Source organism: Eurosta solidaginis, chromosome 3 (genome assembly GCF_040869045.1).
Source record: "Eurosta solidaginis isolate ZX-2024a chromosome 3, ASM4086904v1, whole genome shotgun sequence".
NCBI lineage: Eukaryota > Metazoa > Arthropoda > Insecta > Diptera > Tephritidae > Eurosta > Eurosta solidaginis.
In genome coordinates, this window is record NC_090321.1 from 11899337 (window position 1) to 11923223 (window position 23887).

At 37.1% G+C, this 23887-nt stretch overlaps 1 protein-coding gene across 10 annotated transcripts in view; it reads left to right on the forward strand.

Annotated features, from left to right (window-relative positions):
- Positions 1 to 23887, forward strand: part of kcc (solute carrier family 12 member kcc) — a 95551-nt gene that overhangs the window by 33805 nt on the left and 37859 nt on the right. For 3 of the 10 annotated variants that reach the window (XM_067770805.1, XM_067770808.1, XM_067770809.1), the window contains exons 2-6: positions 2015 to 2290; positions 9276 to 9470; positions 15932 to 16065; positions 23334 to 23416; positions 23480 to 23582. In XM_067770805.1, coding sequence (XP_067626906.1) covers positions 2218 to 2290; positions 9276 to 9470; positions 15932 to 16065; positions 23334 to 23416; positions 23480 to 23582 — 588 coding nt within the window. In that variant the 5' untranslated portion in view covers positions 2015 to 2217. Of the gene's footprint in view, positions 1 to 1979; positions 2291 to 9275; positions 9471 to 15931; positions 16066 to 23333; positions 23417 to 23479; positions 23583 to 23887 lie in introns of those variants that run through there. The other 7 variants (XM_067770810.1, XM_067770811.1, XM_067770812.1 and 4 more) reach the window with 3 other exon arrangements.

Here is a 23887-nt window from a genome sequence, read left to right on the forward strand (position 1 = left end):
AGTGTCAAAATCGTACTGCGCCGAACATTGAAGTGTCAGATCATAAAATGTACATAGCAGTTGATTTGCGGCAGTCTCCTGTTTCTGGTTCCGCCATGATTCAGTTTAGGTGAGGTATTTATTGAAATCTATAGCTTTCAAATCTATATCCAACACATTTCTCTAGATTTGATATCCATTTGTGGTGCAGTTGAACATAAAACATCAATGAAACGTTATATATTTAAAATAATTTTAACATGTTTTACTTCAAGTATTTTAATGAAAATTCTGCAGTACTGGAATCTTGCTTGAGATAAATAATTTTTATACTCAGCTGAGCAGAGCTCACAGAGTATATTAATTTTGTTCGCATAACGGTAATCCGTAATGGCATAAACTAATCGCGATAGATATTGATTTCTATATATCAAAATGATCTGGGCGAAAAAAGAAATTCATTTAGCCATGTCCGTCCGTCCGTCCGTCTGTAAACACGACAACTTGAGTAAATTTGGAGGTATCTTAATGAAATTTTGTATGTACATAAGTTCCTGGGAACTCATCTCAGATCGCTATTTAAAATGAACGAAATCGGACTATAACCACGCCCACTTTTTCGATATCGAAAATTTCGAAAAACCGAAAAAGTGCTATAATTCATTACCAAAGACGGATAAAGCGATGAAACTTGGTAGGGGGGTTGACCTTATGACGCAGAATAGAAAATTAGTAAAATTTTCGACAATGGGCGTGGCACCGCCCACTTTTAAAAGAAGGTAATTTAAAAGTTTTGCAAGCTGTAATTTGGCAGTCGTTGAAGATAACATGATGAAATTATATATGTGTGCTAAATAAAAATTAGAAAAATCCGAACACGCCCACTTTAAAAGTCAAATTTTAACAAAAAATTCAATATCTTTACAGTGTATAAGTAAATTATGTCAACATTCAACTCCACTAATGATATGATGCAACAAAATACAAAAATAAAAGAAAATTTCAAAATGGGCGTGGCTCCGCCCTTCTTCATTTAATTTGTCTAGAATACTTTTAATACCATAAGTCGAACAAAAATTTACCAATCCTTGTGAAATTTGGTAAGGGCATAGCTTTTATGCCGATAACTGTTTTCTGTGAAAATCGGTTGAAGCCACGCCCAGTTTTTATACACAGTCGACCGCTCGACCGTTAACACTATAACTTGAGCAAAAATCGATATATCTTTACTAAACTTAGTTCACGTACTTATCTGAACTCACTTTATCTTGGTATTAAAAATGGGAGAACTCCGACTATGACCACGCCTACTCTTTCGATATCGAAAATTTCGAAAAATGAAAAAATACCATAATTCTATACCAAATACGAAAAAAGAGATGAAATATGGTGATCCTGGGTCATCCTGGTCCACATTTTCGTCGATATATCGAAAACGCCTTCACTTATACAACTAAGGGCTCCCTTTTAAAACCCTCATTAATACCTTTAATTTGATGCCCATATCGTACAAAGACATTATAGAGTCACCCCTGACCCACCTTTATGGCGATATCTGGAAAAGGCGTCCACCTATAGAACTTAGGCCCACTCCTTTTTAAAATACTCATTAACACCTTTCATTTGATACCCATGTTATACCAACACATTCCAGTGCTACCCTAGGTTCATTTTCCTACATGGCGATTTCCGCTTATTTTGTTTCCAAAGCTCTCAGCTGAGTATGTAATGTCCGGTTACATCCGAACATAGCCTTCCTTACTTGTTTGTTATGTAAAGAAGTGCCCTTTTTGCTGAGAACATTATAACTCTCAAGTTGAGCCATTGTTCAGAAACAACGATTTAGATATGTATGGGAGATATCCTAGTTATCATATTGAGCTCTAATGTAACTCAAGCCCAAATGTTAATTGGGTATACATATGTATGTAAACCTCTATTCGATTAAAGATAAATGTACATATATGCGCAAACACAGATAGTTATATAAAAAAGGATAATGCAACAACAAATGTAATGCAAATTTGTTTAATAGATGCTGTAGTATAATGCATATTTTTTTCATAAGTACATACGAAGTACAATTCAGTTGATGCTACAAAAGTATGATGATAAAATAAGGAAACAATTCAACAATCGCTCAACCGGTACTTAATTTACAAGCAATAAAAAAAAGCGGCGCGTGCTTATAATGAATAATGTCAGCATAAAAAACAGTTAATTTGAATCCCAACTAAAATGTCTATTAAAAGTTTACAAAATAAATCTGATGAGATGGAAATCGGAACTAATAATGACAAGGAAAACACAGGTGGGTAGATAAATGAAAATCTTAATGACAGCGCTCAAGTAATAAGTAAACAAAATTTAAATATTCCCGGCATTCCTTTACCACTGATAAATTTTTTTGTTTGCCCTTTTTCTTATGCGGCGAAAATCGATGACTTCATTGAGGTTTAATATTCACGACTGCAAAACGCTACATACATACATATGTGGGTCACGGGCTTTTATCTAATCGAGACTCAAAACTATGTATTTTTGTAAATATTTTTATATGTACGACTGTTATATTCCCCGACTGGCGCGAGTTGGAGAATTTATTAACTTTTTGTAGATTTTATTTATTGTTTTGGATACGTTTTGACTAAGAGACTTATTTTTTGTGGTACTCCTATATGTTTGTAATTTTTTGCGTTTTCTTCATTTTTATGAAATTTTCACAATTTTTAGGTTAAGGCACCAATAACTGATGCCAATTTGATATGGATAAGTAAAAATATGGTTACGACTATGGCGTTAGGGTTAAGGAAGTTTAACTGGCCCTTAACTAACGCTTATTGAAAACACAAGAGGCTAATCTCTCCAATTCTTAAATTCAATTGATGCTTTCGAAACCCAACTGACTATTCCAAATTCCAATTAACTATTTCTAAAATACGGTTTACACTTTCTAAAATCCAACTTGAAATAGTGTAGTTAACATAGTTTTCAATAACAATTACTTAACCCACAACTGCCTATATATACATATGTAATTATGTTGGAGCCTTTTAGTAAATTAGGCTTTTGAAAGATTTATTTTTTTTAATCACATGGGATAAAGCTCGTCGTGGTACCTAACAATGTTCATTGGATCCAGCAAAGCATGGATGTAGGAAGTGTAAAATCGGCTTTTTAATACTTTTTTTGATTAGCGTTTCCAAGTGGGTGTATTGAAATTGTCTTTCCGTCAAAATTTGAAACTTTTTAACCAGATTATTAAGAACCCTTTTGGATATGCAGATTTAAATCTTCTTTAATATAATACTTATTTACTTACTTAACTAGCGCTTAACCATTTAAACGGTTATTTCCGGCCAACAAGGTGTACCAGTCGTTTCTTCGCTGTGCCAATTGGTGCCAATTAGTAACACCAAGTGAATTGATATCGTTATCCACCTTGTGCTTAAAGCCTAGTGGAGGCCACCCTCTTCCTCTGCTTTCATTGGTAGGATCCCATAAAAGCACTTCCTTAGCCGGAGCATCATTTTCATTTGCATTAAATGGCCTAGCTAGCGTAGCTGCTGTGTTTTAATTAGCTGTTCTATGTTGATATCTGCGGGAAACTCGTACAGCTCATTCTTCAAGTTTCTCCGATACTCTCCGTCACCAATGCATTCTTTCTAAGAACTTTTTTCTCGTACATTTCCAGACCCGACTCATCTGATGTTGTCAAGGTCCATGATTATAAATCATATAGCTGGAGGGGTACGACAAGTCACTTGTAGAATATTGTAACGAATTTTGGAAAATTCCGCTTATTTGGAACCTTCTGCTAACGTTCGAATCGCTAAACTGTTAAATAAATCGCTCCAATATTCTGTATTGCAAAGTTGTCTTTGTTATACAACTTTGGGAGTAGTACAATTATACTTCGCAATTATACGTCACAATCAATAGCGTGTTTAAATCAAAGTTGATTACTGGACACTCAGCTTGCGCTGCTTTTATACTCTCTGTTGCTTCGTCCTCATATTTCTCCAAATGTCTAAACGTTTCACCTTCTAGAATCATCTGCTTGGTTACCAGCGACATATGTACATGTATGTTTGTAGTTTATGCGTTTGTCATAGTTATATGCGTATGTATGTGTGAGTAACTACTTCGGCTGATGACTACCCTCGTGTTCCAATGGTACATGAACCAGATACGGATAGAGATTTAACATGCAAATGCAACAACAAAGTATATGGCTCACATTGTTGTTGCATTTGCATGTTAAATTTCTATTCGTAACTGGTTCATGTACCATTGGAACACGAGGTACATGTGTGTGTGTGTGAGATATCTCTTCTTCGTCTATGTATGTATATAAATGATGATTTATGTGTTCATGTACACCAGTGTGGCTCGCTTAAATTTTTTTTTGTTGTTGCGTGATTATTTACTAACAGCCTAGTGATGTCAACATTCGCCACAATATCATTTACTTTTCAAATGCCTACTTAGTTCAAAGGTACGTTGTTGTTTATGCTAATGCTGGTTCCCAAATAAACGGAGTCCTTCACTATTTTGAAATAATGGCTGCCAACAGTGACATGGCTGCCACGGCGCAATTGAACAGACTCTTTGTTTGATGACAGCAGGTGTGTCAATACTTTTTTCGCGGGGGTTTTCCAGGATTTCGCGCATAGTGAAAATCTGGTCGATGGTAGATTTCCTAACAGGGCTGTATCCGTGATAGTTGGCGCAGCTTACAGGATCCCCCTTCTTGTAGACTCGGCAAAGAAGAGAGCACACGTCAGGCATGCTTTCTTCCGACCATATTTTACAAAAAACTGATGCGTGTACCTTACTTACTTTTCGCCGCAGTATTTGAATAGCTCCGCAGCCAATCTATCAGCGCCCGCGGTCTTTTTATCTTTTAATCTGGTTATTGCTATTCTGACTTCATCATCATCGAATGTGGGCCTGGTTTCATCACCCCTGGGAGGTACATTGCCCTCCCCATTTAAGAGCGCAACGAACTGTTCTAAATTTTTTGTTTTCCGTTTTCGGGATCCTTGATCCGCCGCTATATGATGGTAGCGTGCTCCGCTTTACACACCGAAGATCGCGGGTTCACGCCCCGGGCAAAGCAACATCAAAATTTTAGAAACAAGTTTTTTCAATTAGAAAACAATTTTTCTGAACGGGGTCGGCCCTCGACAGTGTTTGGCAAGCACTCTGAGCGTATTTCTGCCATGAAAAGCTTCTCAGTGAGAAGCCATCGCTCGCCTTACAGATACCGTTCGGAGTCGGCATAAAACAAGTAGGTCCCATTCCGCCAATATGTGGGAACAATTAAAAGAAGCACGACGTAAATTGGAATAGAAGCTTGGTCTAAAATCTCTTCGGAGTTTATCGCGCCTTACATTTATTTATTTTTTCCTGGATCCAAAATGCGTCTTCTGATACCCCTATCGATATTTTTGCGCATGCATTAACAGTATTATGCTTTCGTATAGCAGCGTCTTTTTTCGGTTGTTTTACCTTGATCGCCGGTAAGCAGTTTTTTTTTCGGCGGAGGTACAAAGTGCTTTATAGAATTGCTCCCACTTTTCCTTTTATTTGTGCTCTCAGAAAGCTGGTGTGAAAGTCCAGTTGCGAAACCATTTGCAGTCTGTTGTGATTCCAGCCATTCGACGTCTTATTTACTTACTTAATTGGCGCTTAACCGTCTAAACGGTTATGGCCGTCCAACAAGGCGCACCAGTCGCTCCTTCGCTCCGCCAACCGGCGCCAGTTGGTCACACCAAGGCAGTTTAAATCGTTTTCCACCTGGTCCTTCCAACGGAGTGGGGGCCACCCTCTACCTCTGATTCCATGGGCGGGTTCCGATAGAAACACTTTCTTGGCCAGAGCATCATCTTTCATTTGCATAACATGGCCTAGCCAGCGCAGCCGCTGCGTTTTAATTCGCTGGACTATGTTGATGTCTGCGTATAGCTCGTACAGCTCATCATTAAATCTTATTCGGTACTCGGCATCGCCAACGCGTAGAGGTCCATAAATCTTTCGAAGAACTTTTCTCTCGAACACTCCCAAAGCCGCTTCATCTGCTGTTGCCATGGTCCATGCTTCTGCCCCATATAGCAGCACGGGTACGATAAGGGACTTGTAGAGTATGATTTTCGTTCGCCGAGAGAGGACTTTACTTTTCAATTGCCTACCTAGTCCAAAGTAGCATTTATTGGGAAGATTGATCCTTCGCTGGATTTCAGTGCTGATGTTGTTGCTAGTGTTGATGCTGGTTCGAAAATAAACGAAGTCTTTTACTATTTCGAAATTATGGCTGCTAACAGTAGCGTGGTTGCCAAGGCGCATGTGCGCTGACTCTTTGCTCGATGACAGCAGGTACTTCGTTTTGTCCTCATTCACCATCAAACCCACCTTTACCGCTTCTTTTTCCAGTTTGGAGTAAGCAGAACTATCAGCGCGGGTGTTTAGGCCGATGATATCAATGCCATCAGCATATGCCAGTAATTGCACGCTTTTATAGTATATTGCTACAGTGCGGTTAAGTTCTGCAGCTAGTATAATATTCTCCAGCATCAAATTAAAGAAATCGCATGTCTGAAACCTCGTTTAGTTTCGAACGGCTCGGAAAGGTCCTTCCCAATTCTGACTGAGCTGATGGTGTTGCTCAACGTCATTTTGCACAGCCGTATAAGTTTTGCGGGGAAACGAAATTCAGACATAGCGGCATATAGGCAGCTCCTTTTCGTGCTGTCGAAGGCGGCTTTAAAGTCGACGAAGATGTGATGTGTGTCGATTCTTTTTTCACGGGTTTTTTCCAAGATTTGGCGCATTGTGAAAATCTGGTCGATGGTAGATTTATCAGGTCTGAAGCCGCACTGATAAGGTCCAATCAGCCGGTTCACGGTGGGCTTCAATCTTTCGCAAAATACACTTGAAAGGACCTCATATGCGATATTAAGAAGGCTGATTCCACGATGGCTGGTGCATTTTGCAGTATCCCCCTTCCTGTGGACTGGGCAAACAACACTTAGATTCCAACCCGTCGGGCATACACTCTTCCGCCCATATTTTGCTAAGAAGCTGCTGCATGCGCCTTACCAACTCCTCGCCACCGTACTTTAATAGGTCCGCAGGCAATCCATCAGCGCCCACGGCCTTGTTGTTTTTCAATCTGGTTATTGCTATTCTAACTTCGTCATAATCGGGCGGGGGGACATATATTCCATCATCATCGATTGCGGGATCGGTTTCTTCATCTCTGTGCGGTGAATTGCTGTCTCCATTTAGGAGAACAGAGAAGTGTTCCCTCCATCAGTTACAAGGTCGCCGTTTTCGTCCTACATGAGTTTGGTCCGGTCTTAAAACCTTCCGTCTGTCGCCGTATTTTTTGGTAAAATTTTCGGGCGTTATTCCTGGTGGCTAACTGCTCAAGCTCCTCGCACTCACGCCTTTCTGCTTCTGCCTTCTTCTTCCTTAAAAGGCGTCTCGCTTCCTTTTTCAACTCACGATAGCGTTTACACACTCCTCTTTTCGCGCTCGCTTTTAACGTAGCCCTGTAGGCAGCGTCTTTTCTTTCAGTTGCAACGCGGCATTCTTCATCGTACCAGTTGTTTTTTCGTGGTCGCCGGTAACCAATTTTTTCCTCGGCGGCAGTACGAAGTGCTTTGGAAATATGCTCCCACTGCTACTGTATTCCTTCAGGATGAGTTGTGCTCTCAGAGAGCAGGTGTGAGAGTCGAGTTGCGAAATTATTGGCAGTCTGTTGTGATTGAAGCTTTTCGACGTCTAGCTTTCCTTGTGTTTTATGTTCCTTGGTTTTAGCCGCGTTGGTTTTAGCCGCGTTGAGGCGGGTGAGTATTTTGGCTGCAACGAGATAATGGTCCGAGTCGATGTTAGGTCCTCGGATCGTGCGCACATCTAAAACACTGGAGGCATGCCGTCCGTATATCACAACGTGATCGATCTGATTGCGAGTATTTCGATCAGGAGACAGCCATGTAGCTTGATGTATCTTTTTATGCATGAACCTCGTGCTGGATATGACCATGTTTCGAGCACCGGCAAAGTCAATCAGCCTTAGTCCGTTAGGAGAGGTTTCATTGTTTAGGCTCAACTTTCCGACTGTAGGGCCAAAAACACCTTCTTTGCCCACCCTGGCGCTAAAGTCACCAAGCACGACTTTTATATCGTGACGGGGGCAGCGCTCGCACATGCGTTCTAGGCGCTCTAATTGTTCATAAAAAGTGTCTTTCACCTCATCGTCTTTCTCCTCTATCGGCGCATGGGCGCAGATGAATGATATATTAAAAAATTTTGCTTTTATTCGGATAGCGGCGAGACGTTCGTCCACAGGTGTGAACGCCGGAACTTGGCGACAAAGTCTCTCTCCCACCACGAATTCGACGCCGAAACTGCGCTTATTCGTATGGCCACTCCAATAGATGTCACAATTTTTGATCTCCTTTCTTCCTTGTTTCGTCCAACGCATTTCTTGGATGGCGGTGATGTCAGATTTTGCTTTGACGAGGACATCAACCAGCCGGCATCTGCACCAATCCCATTCAGGGAGCGGACGTTCCAGGTGCATGCCCTCATTCGACGTTTAACTTTCCTTTTTTTGTTCCTTGCTTTTAGCCGCGCAGGCGCGTCCTCAACGGGGTAGTGATCCGAGTCGATCTTAGGTCTACGAATCGGGCGTGCATCTAAAGCACTGGAGAAATGCCGTCCGTCTATCACAACATGGTCGATCTGGTTACATGTATTTCGATCAGGGAACCGCCAGCTTTAAGCTTGAACCGGGTGCTGGCTATGACCATGCTTCGAGCACCGACGAAGTCGATCAGCCTCAGTCCATTAGGGGAAGTTTCATTGTGGTAGCTAGAGTTTCCGACCGTGGGGTCAAAAACACCTTATTTGGCTACCCTGGCGTTAGAGTCGCAAAGCACTACTTTTATATCGCGGTGGGGTCAGCGCTCGCACATTCGTTCTAGGCGCTCATAGAATGCGCCCTTCTCGTCATCATCCTTCACCTAAATAGGTGCATGGACGCAGATGAATGAGATATTAAAAAATTTTGATATTATATGGATAGCGACGCGACGTTCGTCCACATGCGTGAACGATAGTACTTGGCGTCGAAGTCTCTCTTCTGCACCACTCTAAGAGTCGCACCTAAAAATTAAATAATTGTATAATATGTATACATATATATATGCAAAATACGTATGTATGTATGTATATTTGTAACATGAATTTTAATTGAGAACAAATTATCTACTTTTATTGTATTTAAGATCCTTGCGATAATCCGCAAACAGAATCAAGTAATGAGAAATCTAGCATCGATGCAAACTTATATTTGTACGACGATGAGCTGGATACCAGGCCACACGTATCAACGTTTATTTCATCACTCGCCAATTATGAAAACACTATACCATCAGCAACTGATCCGGACTCGAAAGCTGCTGCACCTGCAGCTCGCATGGGTAAGATAACTTATGATAAACATAATAAGTTTTTCAATAAGCTTTTGTCAGTACCTTGATATACATACATGTATGTATATTAGAGTGGGTAATATTTTTATACCTTTCATGAAAAGAAAATGGTATATTAAGTTTGCCACGAATCTCAAAATTATAAGAGATTAAAGGAGAAAAGATAGACCCACCAATAAGAATACCGAAATGATCAGGATGACGAGCTGTCCATCCATCCGTATGTCGGTCATCCGACTGTCTGTTTGAACGCAAACTAGTCCCTCAATTTTTGAGATGTCTTGATGAAATTTGGAGAGCTGGTATATTTGGTTATCCGATTGATCATTTTTCGGAACCGACCGGATCGTACCACTATAGCATATATCATACAACCATATAACCGATTTTTCGTATTGGAATGGTTGTTGTCATTTATTCCTAATTTTAATGGCTAGAAATTGAAATAGTGAAATAGATAGATTGAAATTTCATAGGATGTTTACATACGTAGGCGTACATTTTTTTTCTGAAGAAATTCTCAAGATCGGTTATATATATATTCAGCTCAATTCTAAATATTCCCTCGAAATTTTGTTCTCGCGAATTTTTTTATTCCCGCGGAAAATTTCCTCCAGTTCTTTTCTCCTAGGGAGAACAATAGTTGGGGAATAGGAATTTCGAATTTTCGAATTCAGCTGATTTGTCAATTGAAATTTCGATATGCATTCTTATTTTTGCTTAACAAAGTTTAGTTATTGTTCTGAATTTGTTTAAAATTGAGAAATCAAATATAAACACAGCACATTACTTATTGCATTTCATATCGCTCATTTACTTCAATAGTGTCATAACTCAAAAAGACAATTTTCCAGGAGAGCCATTCAAAGATTTTAACTGCCATATGTTGCGCATATAAAGGCATACTTTCATTTGTATAGCACCTGGTAAATTTTTAGCGGATCGCAAAGATTTTTTTATACAACATATTGGGTACGTTTATATGTTATTAACTCAAAATTCATGTTTTTTGAGTTATGACACTATTGAAGTAAATGAGCGATATGGTATTGACTGAAATGAGTAACAAATTGCTGCCATAGCAACACCAACAGAGGAGCATAAGAAGAAGACTGCGCGATAACACAAATCCGCTGGAGTTGCCTGCTTCCATTATGCAAAACAAGTTGAATTCCTCTTTCATATATGTATGCCAAACTCCATTGAAGCCTTCTTAAAAAATTCTTGCGGAATTCCAGGATGACTGCATCAAATTTACTAAGAACTCTTCCGTTGCTTATTTATATACTTTTGGACTGTAACAAAGAGTTTGTGGTAGAATGTTGATGCATTTTAGCACAAATTTGTGCACATTAGTGTTACTTCGTATAATAAAGAGTAAAATTAAATTATTTAATTCAACATGTGAAAAAACTCCTAAAAATGGCAGAGAATTCTCCCTTTCAATCACATTGAAAATACCTACTTTTCTCCATTAACCGGGTTTCCCTTTTTCGAACACGAACACGTGCGCATCTTGCGCAACCAATATAAAAGTCTCTTATCAAATATCAACAAAAATCAGCTGTTCTATCAATCAATTAAAATTACTGCCTGTACTGCCATCTAGCGTACAATAGCAACTGCCAGTAATGCAGTGTAAATATTCACAATAGTGCCATAGTACAAATAGATTTCTTTGTGTGGTCACAATCGTTTATTTTTAACAAATTATTTTAATAAAATATATCTAAACAAAAGCTCTACGACCAAAATTGCCCAAAGCTCGCTAATAGCCCGAATCTCCATCCTTATTTATTTATTTATTTATTAGTCTACAAATTTAACAATTAATCAGACTAAATATAGCATAGTATAAAAACAAACAAAACGACTTGGCAACTTAAATATATAATAATTACAAAAATATACTGAATACTATGTATTAAATCCTTCAATTGCAAAGACACACAGAGGTATAGGGGGTTACACCTTACAAATTTAAGGTAGTAAGTAGGTACTTTTTAATTCTGAAAATCGGATCGCATGTATCTAAGTTTTTGCAGTGATTATTGAAGTCATGACAAATGTCACGAAGTGGGTCATGCATTTCGAAGTTCGATCTGCATGTAATTATATGCAGTTGTTGAAAATATCTAGACGGTCTGACTGGCACATTGAACTTAATTTCGCCAAGCAGAAATGGGCTATCTATTATCCCTCTTAAGAGTTTTACCATAAATAAGACATTAAGCGTCTCCCTAAGGCTCTGTAATGTAGGCAACTGTAATAGTTTTAACCGGCTGCAGTACAGTGGAAGATTCCTTGACGTGTCCCAAGGCAAGTGTTTCAAAGCAAAAAGCAAAAACTGTTTTTGGACCGATTCCAGTTTATCGCAGTGAATTTGATAACGTGGGCTCCAGATTAGCGAAGCGTATTCTAATATTGGCCTCACCAATGATGTAAACAGAGTTTTAGTACCGTACGGATCATTAAATTCCTTAGACCACCTTTTCACGAACTCCTTTAGCCCTATTAACGCAAGTTTCTATATGTAACCTAAAGTCAAGCTTAGGGTCCATTGTAACACCTAGGTCAGTGAAGGTGGTAACTTGCTTAATAACATAATTTGGACCAACAGTTGTTAAAAATAACTGTTTGTTTACGTTTATTCAAATAAAGAGAAACCCAAGAGAGAAGTAAAGGAGGAAAGCCTAACCGGTCGAGTTTGTGTAAGAGCAGAGAATTGGATACTTTATCAAACGCCTTACTAAAATCTATGTAAATAATTAGATTTAAAGCTATTGGATACAAGGGTCGTGAACTCTAGAAAGTTAGACACTGTTGACTTCCCCGTACAAAATCCGTGCTGTGATAAGTTAATAACCGAAGATAGACTAAACGCCAGTTGCTTTGTGACGATCGCTTCGAACAGCTTGGGAATGGCATTGAGTTTAGCTATTCCTCTGTAGTTTGTGACACAAGATCTGCTTCCACTCTTATGGAGAGGAATTATAAATGACTCTTTCCACTTCATAGGAAGCCTCCCTTGCTTCAGGGAGGCATTAAATAAACAAGCTAGAGGTCGATATAGGTATTTTGCACAAGTTTTTAGCACAACTGGTGGAATTTGATCAGGTCCAGCAATGTAAGATATTTTCAGATTGTCCAGATGCCAAAGAACATCCTCAGCACTAATAAAAGGAACTAATGCCGAATTCAGTGGGGAAAAACTAAATGTATAATCTGACGGCACCGAATCGGATGAATTCGAATAGTTAGATTTGAAATAATCTGCAAACATATTAGCAATTATGGCATTATCGCTCGAAGTATGATCGTTAAGCTTTATTGTAGAAGGAAACCCTTTAGTCTTTCTTGTCGAGTTAACGAAACTGTAAAACGCCTTAGGGTTAGAAGAAATTTGACTCCTAATCCTCCTAATACTTTATTTATAGATTTTATTCCAAATTACAGCGAAAAAGGGACCCGTACATAAAAACAGCAATTAGAAATAAGATATATGATGATTGTTCAGAATAAGAGGAAAGGGAGAAGTGAGAAAACTCACAAGGATTTTTTATTTAGAACACGAGGAATGAGAGAAGGAAAAAAACTCGCAAGGAATTTTTGTTTAGAATTGGGCTGATAGTATACGAATCTACCAGGGATGATTGGGTTTTGGGGAGTGTTTTGGTCGAAAAATTGCATTTTTTTTGCAGGCTCGAAAATTATTTTTTTTGGGTATGCGTAGTGGAACTTTTTTTTCCTGAGCCCAAATCCTATCGAAAAATCGATGGCGCGATATAGGGTAATAAATCGACCCAGTCTAATGTACATACATATGGATATCTACATTACGGTAGGCCAATATGTAAAACGTGATTTTTTCATCATCCCTGGTAGATTCGTATACTATCAGCCCAATTCTAAACAAAAATTCCTTGCGAGTTTTTTTCCTTCTCTCATTCCTCGTGTTCGACACTCGAGTTAGACACTGTTGACTTCCCCGTACAAAATCCGTGCTGTGATAAGTTAATAACCGAAGATAGACTAAACGCCAGTTGCTTTGTGACGATCGCTTCGAACAGCTTGGGAATGGCATTGAGTTTAGCTATTCCTCTGTAGTTTGTGACACAAGATCTGCTTCCACTCTTATGGAGAGGAATTATAAATGACTCTTTCCACTTCATAGGAAGCCTCCCTTGCTTCAGGGAGGCATTAAATAAACAAGCTAGAGGTCGATATAGGTATTTTGCACAAGTTTTTAGCACAACTGGTGGAATTTGATCAGGTCCAGCAATGTAAGATATTTTCAGATTGTCCAGATGCCAAAGAACATCCTCAGCACTAATAAAAGGAACTAATGCCGAATTCAGTGGGGAAAAACTAAATGTATAATCTGACGGCACCGAATCGGATGAATTCGAATAGTTAGATTTGAAATAATCTGCAAACATATTAGCAATTATGGCATTATCGCTCGAAGTATGATCGTTAAGCTTTATTGTAGAAGGAAACCCTTTAGTCTTTCTTGTCGAGTTAACGAAACTGTAAAACGCCTTAGGGTTAGAAGAAATTTGACTCCTAATCCTCCTAATACTTTATTTATAGATTTTATTCCAAATTACAGCGAAAAAGGGACCCGTACATAAAAACAGCAATTAGAAATAAGATATATGATGATTGTTCAGAATAAGAGGAAAGGGAGAAGTGAGAAAACTCACAAGGATTTTTTATTTAGAACACGAGGAATGAGAGAAGGAAAAAAACTCGCAAGGAATTTTTGTTTAGAATTGGGCTGATAGTATACGAATCTACCAGGGATGATGAAAAAATCACGTTTTACATATTGGCCTACCGTAATGTAGATATCCATATGTATGTACATTAGACTGGGTCGATTTATTACCCTATATCGCGCCATCGATTTTTCGATAGGATTTGGGCTCAGGAAAAAAAAGTTCCACTACGCATACCCAAAAAAATAATTTTCGAGCATGCAAAAAAAAATGGCGAAGATTAAATTTTTCGACCAAAACACTCCCCAAAACCCAAAAAATATTTTTTTTTTTTGAAAAAAAATTATTTTTTGGGTTTTGGGGAGTGTTTTGGTCGAAAAATTGCATTTTTTTTGCAGGCTCGAAAATTATTTTTTTTGGGTATGCGTAGTGGAACTTTTTTTCCTTAGCCCAAATCCTATCGAAAAATCGCTGGCGCGATATAGGTTAACTTTCGTCCATAAAAATCGACCCAGGTTAATGTACATACATATATGCATTTAAGAATGGACCAAAGATTCAAAAAGATCCCTCCTATTATACTCACGTGCATATTTAGACATCGAAAATCAAGTATTATAAAGGTACATACTCGTAGTTAAGGTAGTATGTCAGATTAATTGGAGGAAAAGTTCGATATGTACATATATATATATGCATGTAGATTAATATAAGATAACCTGCAAGCTCATATTTACACATTCATTGTAGCCATATCGGTATTAAAGTAATGATGTTGAAAGAGAATAATGGGAATACTTTACTACTACAACGAGCTTCCTGGGTAGTTGTGGAATTTCACCACGTTTGTTAGCTGAGTAATGAAATACTTGAAATGCCCAAAATGCGACTAAGTCAAAAGCCTGCTCCCAAATTCCACCTTTCGCTATACTTTTACATAGGCCCGGCCCTATGACTTAAACAGATACAATACCTCGCGGACAGTAAACAAGTTGCCTGCATAATTGGCTGTGTTTAAGGGCCAATTAATGCTGACTTATAACCATAAAACCACAACCAGATAAAACAGCTGATCGAACCAAACTTATAGAAATCAATATAATCGATTAATGGTGTCATACCATAACGCTAACGCCATAACCATATCATAGCCATCCAATTGGTTTTTGGTTTTTCGCCATATCCATAACCTAAACATATTTGAGTGTGGAGAATTTATTGACTTTTATTGTTTTAGATACGTTTCGACTAAGAGACTTATTTTTTGTGGAATATGTTTGTGATTTTTAGCGTTTTCCTCATTTTTATGAAAATGTCGGCTGTTTAAGGTTATGGCATCATTAATCGATCACAATGGAGATGTTTATGGATATGGGTATGGCTTGCATAACGTTATTACTATTTTCAAATGCATTTTCAAGCATATCTAATGTTACTCATACGCCCAGTAGTTTTAAAAACTGTAAACCAAATTCAGATACTACATATTTGAATTTGCAATTAATATTAAATAATAAAGCATAGCTTTGGTACATACAAAGTATGACTGTCCAAAGCATAAATCTATGCAAACAAGCAACACATCAAAGTCACGACTTTGGCTGAATGTGTTTGTCAATTGTTCAACCATCGCAGAAGTGCGGGTTCGAATACCACCCCCGGGAGAAAAAAGGCATTGTTTGGTTGTAAACTGCTTTTGTATTATAATTCACACTGATTTCTTTTTAGGTACCTTGATTGGTGTTTTCCTGCCATGTATTCAAAACATTTTTGGTGTTATCCTATTTATTCGGCTTACATGGGTTGTTGGAACCGCTGGAGCAATATGCGGATTTTTAATAGTATTAACCTGCTGTTGTGTGGTAAGTAACCATAAACTAGAATAGTCATTATAAGGGCAACCCAAGCAAGCATATTCAAAACCATATTTTTTATATGACTCGTAACCATTAAACCAATAAAATAAGAATACATTTCACAAAAAATATGAAGTTTGAACTAAACTTTATGTAGGATATTTTACCATAAATACATATTTCTGCATATTTTTCCAAAAAAAAAATGTATTTCTTGTTAATTTTTGTCATCAAGACCTAAAAATATGTTTTATAGTACTGCAACAATATGGACTATGTGTATCTGGGTAAATTTATAAGTAAACAAGTAAGGAAGTCTAAGTTCGGGTGATACCGAACATTGCACACCCAGCTGTACATTTGAAATGTTGTTGTTGTTTGTTTTGTGTGCTTAATAGTGTTACAAGACTGCGCAATAATAAATTTACATATGAAGGGCTTAGAACCAAAAGGATCTAAGTAACATCGACGTTGAATTGAGATAATTAAGGTTAATGTAAATTACTTATTGTAAATTCTGGGTAAATGCGTTTGAAATGATTCCTGTCTAAATGAATAGAGGTTAGTCAACTAATTCAAAGGATGTTTACTGCAGATGGAAAATAACTGTAAATTTCCAAAAAGTATTGCAAAAATTTCCAAAAATTAGTACAATAAAATTTCGAACGTTGATTGCTCGGCCAAAAGAACATTTAGAATTTTTTCGAGTATGTAGTCTTGTAGCCCGTTTAATTTTAGTATAATAAAGTACTAAACTTAAGTTCGTAGGAAGTCTCGGTGATTTTTGGCAATTTTTTTCTGGATCCAAGCCCACTTAGACTCTTTGGCTCCAAAAATTGTTGCAAAAAAATTTCGAACGTTGAGTGCTCGGCCAAAATAACATTTAAAATTGTTTCGAGTATGCAGTTTTGTAGCCCGTTTAATTTTAGTATAATAAAGTGCTAAACTTAAGTTCGTAGAATGTATCGCTGATTTTTGGCAATTCTGTTTTTCTTACGAGGATAAGGACTTTTTCCATATAAAAAAAATTACGTTAAAAAATTCTTATGGGGTATAACTCAAGAAAAAAATTGCCAAAAATTAGGGAAATTTTTTACAAAACTAAGATTAACTTACTTACTGGCTACAAAACTGCATACTTGAAAAAATTCCGCATGTTCTTTTGGCCGAGCAATTAAATTGTTTTGCTTGGAGGAGCGCACTTAGATCCTTTTGGCTCCAATCATTAATGCAATAAAATTTAGTACGTTTTTGGCCTGGCAAATATATGGCACTAAAATGTCCAAAATGGCTTGGATCGCATTGTCAGCAAATATACACTATATTAAATATACAAATATGGGTATAACTCAATTTAAAAAAAAAATGTCACTTAGATCCTTTTGGTTCTGAGCCCTTCATATGGTTCTATTCTGAACTAATTTTTCTTCGAGTTATGGCTCCCGAAACATAAAAAATTGCTTAGCCAAAAAAGGGGCGGTGCCGTGTCCATTTTTTAAAATTTCAAGCTTTTCCTATTTATTGTTATAAATCCACTTGGGAAATGAAAGAGATAGCTTATTTTATTCGTCCACGACCCTTTTAAAAATCTTTTATATAAAAGTGGGCGTGGTCCCTAACCGATTTCGTTAATTTTTCTTCAAAGCATTCCTTATAGTTAGTGCAACCTCTCTGCCGAATTTTGTTACGATAGGTTTAATGATTTTGGATTTATGATTAATAATATATGTAAAACTGATTTTATCACAAGTGGGCGGTGCCACGCCTATTTTAAAAATTGTTTTCAATTTTTTTATTAGGAGTCTCAATATCAATCAACACGTCAAATTTCAACATTCTAGGTGTATTATTTACTAAATAATCAGGTTTTTTGTGTTTTCCAAAATGTTATATATATAAAAAGTGGGCGTTTTCAATACCAATCTATTCTGAAGATATCTCAATATTTACTCAAGTTATCGTGTTAACGGACAGACGGATGGATGGACATGGCTCAATCAAATTTTTTTTCGGTACTGATGATTTTGATATATGGAAGTCTATATCCATATTGATTCCTTTATACTTGTAAAACCAACCAACAAGGGAGGGTAGAGAAAAATTATCTAAGTGAATGAAAAACATTTACTATTGATGTTAGAGAAAAATTACAAAGTTTACAAACGGCGATGGTTACTATGACATGTTTCTGAATTTCACTTCTTCTTCAACTGGCTTTTCGGGAGCTGAGTATTGAACTCGTAATCTCCAACATTCATACTTAATACTAGTGTAAAGGCAGATGCCTTTATCCATTCAGCGATATGAATTCCCCGCTGCTCGCTTTGAAATTGGTTTCTCAGTATTGCCTTTTTGTTGCTATTACTTTATAAACCATAAGGACATACTATCTAATTCTATTTTTTATCCTAATTGTGTGGAATACTAATAGGCGCGCTATCGAAAGCTTAGTAATATTGGATTAATAGCATTGCTTTTATAAGCAGTACTTCCGCTGTTCACTATTATATCAATTTTAATATCTGTATTTATTTAGCGAGACATGCTCATATTGCCTTATACAATTGTTTTTATACTCAGTTGAGCAGAGCTCACAGAGTATATTAACTTTGATTGGATAACGGTTGGTTGTACAGGTATAAAGGAATCGAGATAGATATAGACTTCCATATATCAAAATCATCAGGATCGAAAAAAAAATTTGATTGAGCGATGTCCGTCCGTCCGTCCGTTAACACGATAACTTGAGTAAATTTTGAGGTATCTTGATAAAATTTGTTTTGTAGGTTCCTGAGCACTCATCTCAGATCTCTATTTAAATGAACGATATCGGACTATAACCACGTCCACTTTTTCGATATCGAAAATTACGAAAAACCGAAAAAGTGCGATAATTCATTACCAAACCCAGATAAAGCGATGAAACTTGGTAGGTGAGTTGAACTTATGACGCAGAATAGAAAATTAGTAAGATTTTGGACAACTGGCGTTGCACCGCCCACTTTTAAAAGAAGGTAATTTAAAATTTTGCAAACTGTAATTTGGCAGTCGTTGAAGATATCATGATGAAATTTGGCAGGAACGTTACTCCTATTACTATATGTATGGTTAATAAAAAAAATTAGCAAAATCGGAGAACGACCACATCACTTTAAAAAAAAAATTTTTTTTAAAGTAAAATTTTAACAAAAAAATTAATATCTTTACAGTATATAAGTAAATTATGTCAGCATTCAACTCCAGTAATGATATGGTGCAACAACATACAAAAATAAAAGAAAATTTCAAAAGGGGCGTGGCTCCGCCCTTTTTCATTTAATTTGTCTAGAATACTTTTAATGCCATAAGTCTATCAAAAATTTACCAATCCTTGTGAAATTTGGTAGGGGCTTAGATTCTAGGACGATAACTTATTTCTGTGAAAAAGGACGAAATCGGTTGAAGCCACGCCCAGTTTTTATACACAGTAGACCGTATGTCCTTCCGCTCGGCCATTAACACGATAACTTGAGCAAAAATCTATATATCTTTACTAAACTCAGTTCACGTACATATCCGAACCCACTTTGCATTGGTATAAAAAATGGCCGAAATCCGACTATGACCACGCCCACTTTTTCGATATCGAGAATTACGAAAAATGAAAAAAATGCCATAATTCTATACCAAATACGAAAGAAGGGATGAAACATGGTAATTGGATTGGTTTATTGACGCAAAATATAACTTTAGAAAAAAACTTTGTAAAATCGGTGTGACACCTACCATATTAAGTAGAAGAAAATGAAAAAGTTCTGCAGGGCGAAATAAAAAACCCTTGAAATCTTTTGGCAGGAATACTGTTCGTGGTATTACATATATAAATAAATTAGCGGTATCCAACAGATGATGTTCTGGGTCACCCTGGTCCACATTTTGGTCGATATCTGGAAAACGCCTTCACATATACAACTACCACCACTCCCTTTTAAAACCCTCATTAATACCTTTATTTGATACCCATATCGTACAAACACATTATAGAGTCACCCCAGGTCCACCTTTATGGCGATATCTCGAAAAAGCGGGCGTCCACCTATGGAACTAAGGCCCCCTCCCTTTTAAAATACTCATTATCACCTTTCGTTTGATACCCATATTGTACAAACGCATTATAGAGTCAACCCTGGTCCACCTTTATAACGATATCTCGAAAAGGTGTCCACCTATAGAACTAAGTCCCACTACCTTTTAAAATACTCGTTAAAACCTTTCATTTGATACCCATATCGTACAAACAAATTTTAGAGTCACCCCTAGTCCACCTTTTTGGCGATATCTCGAAAAGGCGTCCACCTATAGAACTAAGGCCCACTCCCTTTTAAAATACTCATTAACACCTTTCATTTGATACCCATATCGTACAAACAAATTCTAGAGTCGCCCCTGGTCCACCTTTATGGCGATATCTCGAAAAGGCGTCCACCTATAGGACTAAGGCCCACGCCCTTTTAAAATACTCATTAACACCTTTCATTTAATACCCATATCGTACAAACAAATTATAGAGTCACCCCTGGTCCACCTTTATGGCGATATCTCGAAAAGGCGTCCACCTATAGAACTAAGGCCCACGCCCTTTTAAAATACTCATTAACACCTTTCATTTAATACCCATATCGTACAAACAAATTATAGAGTCACCCCTGGTCCACCTTTATGGCGATATCTCGAAAAGGCGTCCACCTATAGAACTAAGGCCCACGCACTTTTAAAATACTCATTAACACCTTTCATTTGATACCCATATCGTACAAACACATTCTAGAGTCGCCCCTGGTCCACCTTTATGGCGATATCTCGAAAAGGCGTCCGCCTATAGAACTAAGGTCCACGCCCTTTTAAAATACTCATTAACACCTTTCATTTAATACCCATAACGTACAAACAAATTACAGAGTCACCCCTGGTCCACCTTTATGGCGATATTTCGAAAAGGCGTCCACCTATAGAACTAAGGCCCACGCGCTTTTAAAATACTCATTAACACCTTTCATTTAATAACCATATCGTACAAACAAATTATAGAGTCACCCCTGGCCCACCTTTATGGCGATATCTCGAAAAGGCGTCCACCTATAGAACTAAGGCCCACTCCCTTTTAAAATACTCATTAACACCTATTTCCTTCGCCACCAGGTCAAGAGGTAGAAGGTATAACATTGTGTTGAGTGCTTCAGACGGGGCGGAGCCGAGAGCCCCGGTAATGCAGAGCTCTGAACTCCGTTGCACCTTCTGAAGCATTTTAAGATAGGTACTTTTAGCTAGTGCAGGCCACCAGACCAAGGCACCATAAAGAAGAATTGGGCGAACAATGGTTTTTAAATCCAGTGGGCCACCTTAGGGGAGAATCCCCAGGAGGTGCCAATTGCCCTCTTGCAGGGGAACAGCGCTGCTGCTGCCTTCTTGGATCGCTCCACTATATGGTCACTCCATAATAGCTTCCTATCCAGAATGGGACCATAGGTCTGAAATGAATTTCGAGCCTCCCTAATTTTGTTAGAAAATATTTTTTTTTTAATTTTTATTAATATTTTTTTTAGAAAATAATTTGAGCTATTTTCTAACAAAATTAGAGAGGCTCGAAATTCATTTCATACCTATGGTCCCGTGGACAATATTACTCAGTATGACCCATAGATTCAGAAACTGGATGTGCACCTGAAGTTTTTTCTCCATACACTTTGACCCGCCCTAATGTACATATGTATCTCTTGTGTGAAAAATAGCAGCAGCCAAGTAATTTTGACATTTTATTTACCGCTCTGATCTTCTTGAAGTGGCGTCACTTCCCAGCAAGAGATGAAAATCAGATGCAGCAATGCATTAGAAAAAAATTTGTAAAAATTAACATATTAAAATTGAAAATACATTTAAGTTAAAGAGAATACACTAAACAAGATAAAAAGCAGACTTGTGCTCAAATAGAATGGCTAATTCCATTCAAAAAGGTCATATATACAGTTACTGTTGTCCATCGTATTTAACCGACTGTGCTCGTACAGGGTCGTCGCTCAAGAAATAATGAGACGCACATATATTTCTTGGAGAAACCAGGACTGTATGCACAGGAGCGGATTAACAAGTAGGCAGAATAGGTAAAATAGGGGGCCCCCGAAAAATGAAAAAGAATTCTAAAATTTTCTTACAAACATAAAATTCTAGAGAGTGAAAGAAAATATTTTTCAAAATGCTATAACTTTTTCAAAAATTGACCGTTTGGGATCTTTTTTTTTTAAAAAAATTTGTTTTTAAATGTACTTTTCGGAACAAATACAAATACAAAAAAATGTTTAAAGTTTTTTTTCAATTAAATAAAAAAAAAAAAATAATCGGCCCACTCCGGGATTAGTGGGGATGATTGCAGAATTGATTGAAGTTTTTTATGAAAAAAAAAAAAAAAATGGCGAAATTCGAAAAATCTTGAAAAACTGAAAAATTACAAAAAAAAAACTTTAAAAATTTGTTTGTATTTTTTCCGAAAAGTACAGTTAAAAACAATTAAAAAAAGATCCCAAACGGTCAATTTTTGAAAAAGTTATAGCATATTGAAAACAAAAACGGTGTTTTTTTTTAAATTCATTACTTTTTTTGAGTTGGATGAAAAAATTTGAAAAAATTCTGAAAAACGTCTTTCGTAAGCTAGAAAAAGAAGAAAAACTTTCAGCCAATTCTAAAGGGGTAATAAAACTTTTATAATAGAAGTTTGTGTTTTTAAACGAAAAAAGAAGGGAACGGACTTGAAAAAAGGGCCCCCAAATTGATGATTGCCTGGGCCCCGTTGAGGATTAACTTGGCCATGTGTATGCAGTTAGTGTGGGTTTTAAAATGTAAGTTTTTATTTTTTCATACAAATTATAATAAAAAAGTTTACATTTTAAAACTCACACTAACTGAATCTACCCTGAGGGCTCCCCTGTGTACGTTTGCTAAAAAATATTTAAAAAGAAGTACCAAAAAGCGTATGAGTTTTCTTAAGTGGTGGATATTACTTGACAAACGAAATTTTTTAAGAGAATTTCTTGAGGGTTTTTGTATGGACTTTTTCTTTTCTTGCGATTTGATACTGTGCTTTAATCGAGAAATTTTTAATTTGTATTTTCTTGGTACGCTCTAATATAAGTACGTACCTACCCTTTATTATTATTATCGCATTATGGTACCTATTTAACTACACTTTCTTTTTATTTAATAATACGTTTGTTAACTATAAATTGTGTTTCGATATCTAACAGACCATGCTAACGGCTATCTCCATGTCAGCAATTGCCACGAACGGGGTAGTACCGGCGGGTGGAAGCTATTTTATGATTTCGAGGTAATGTGTCATATGTATATTTATTTGTTTTTTTCGAATTTTGTGTAACTTTCTGGTAATTAGATCCCTTGGACCCGAATTTGGAGGTGCTGTAGGAATGCTCTTTTATACAGGGACAACTCTGGCAGCAGCTATGTATATTGTAGGAGCTGTCGAGATCGTATTGGTAAGGATTATGTGCTAAGCTTGTTTTTCATCAAACTATATATTGTAACGAATTTAGTGAAATTCCCCTTATTCCAAACCTTCTGCTAACGTTCGAATCGCTAAACTGTTGAATAAATAACTCCAATGTTCAATAATGTAAAATGGTATTTATTAGACTACTTTGAGTGTATTTCACAATAACTCTTACGGCACAACTAATTGCGTGTTTAAATCAAACCGCTCAGTAATGTTGCGCTGCTTTTATACTCTCGGTTTCCTCGTTAACCCATTTCTACTAAGGTCTAGTAATTTCGTCAACTTCAT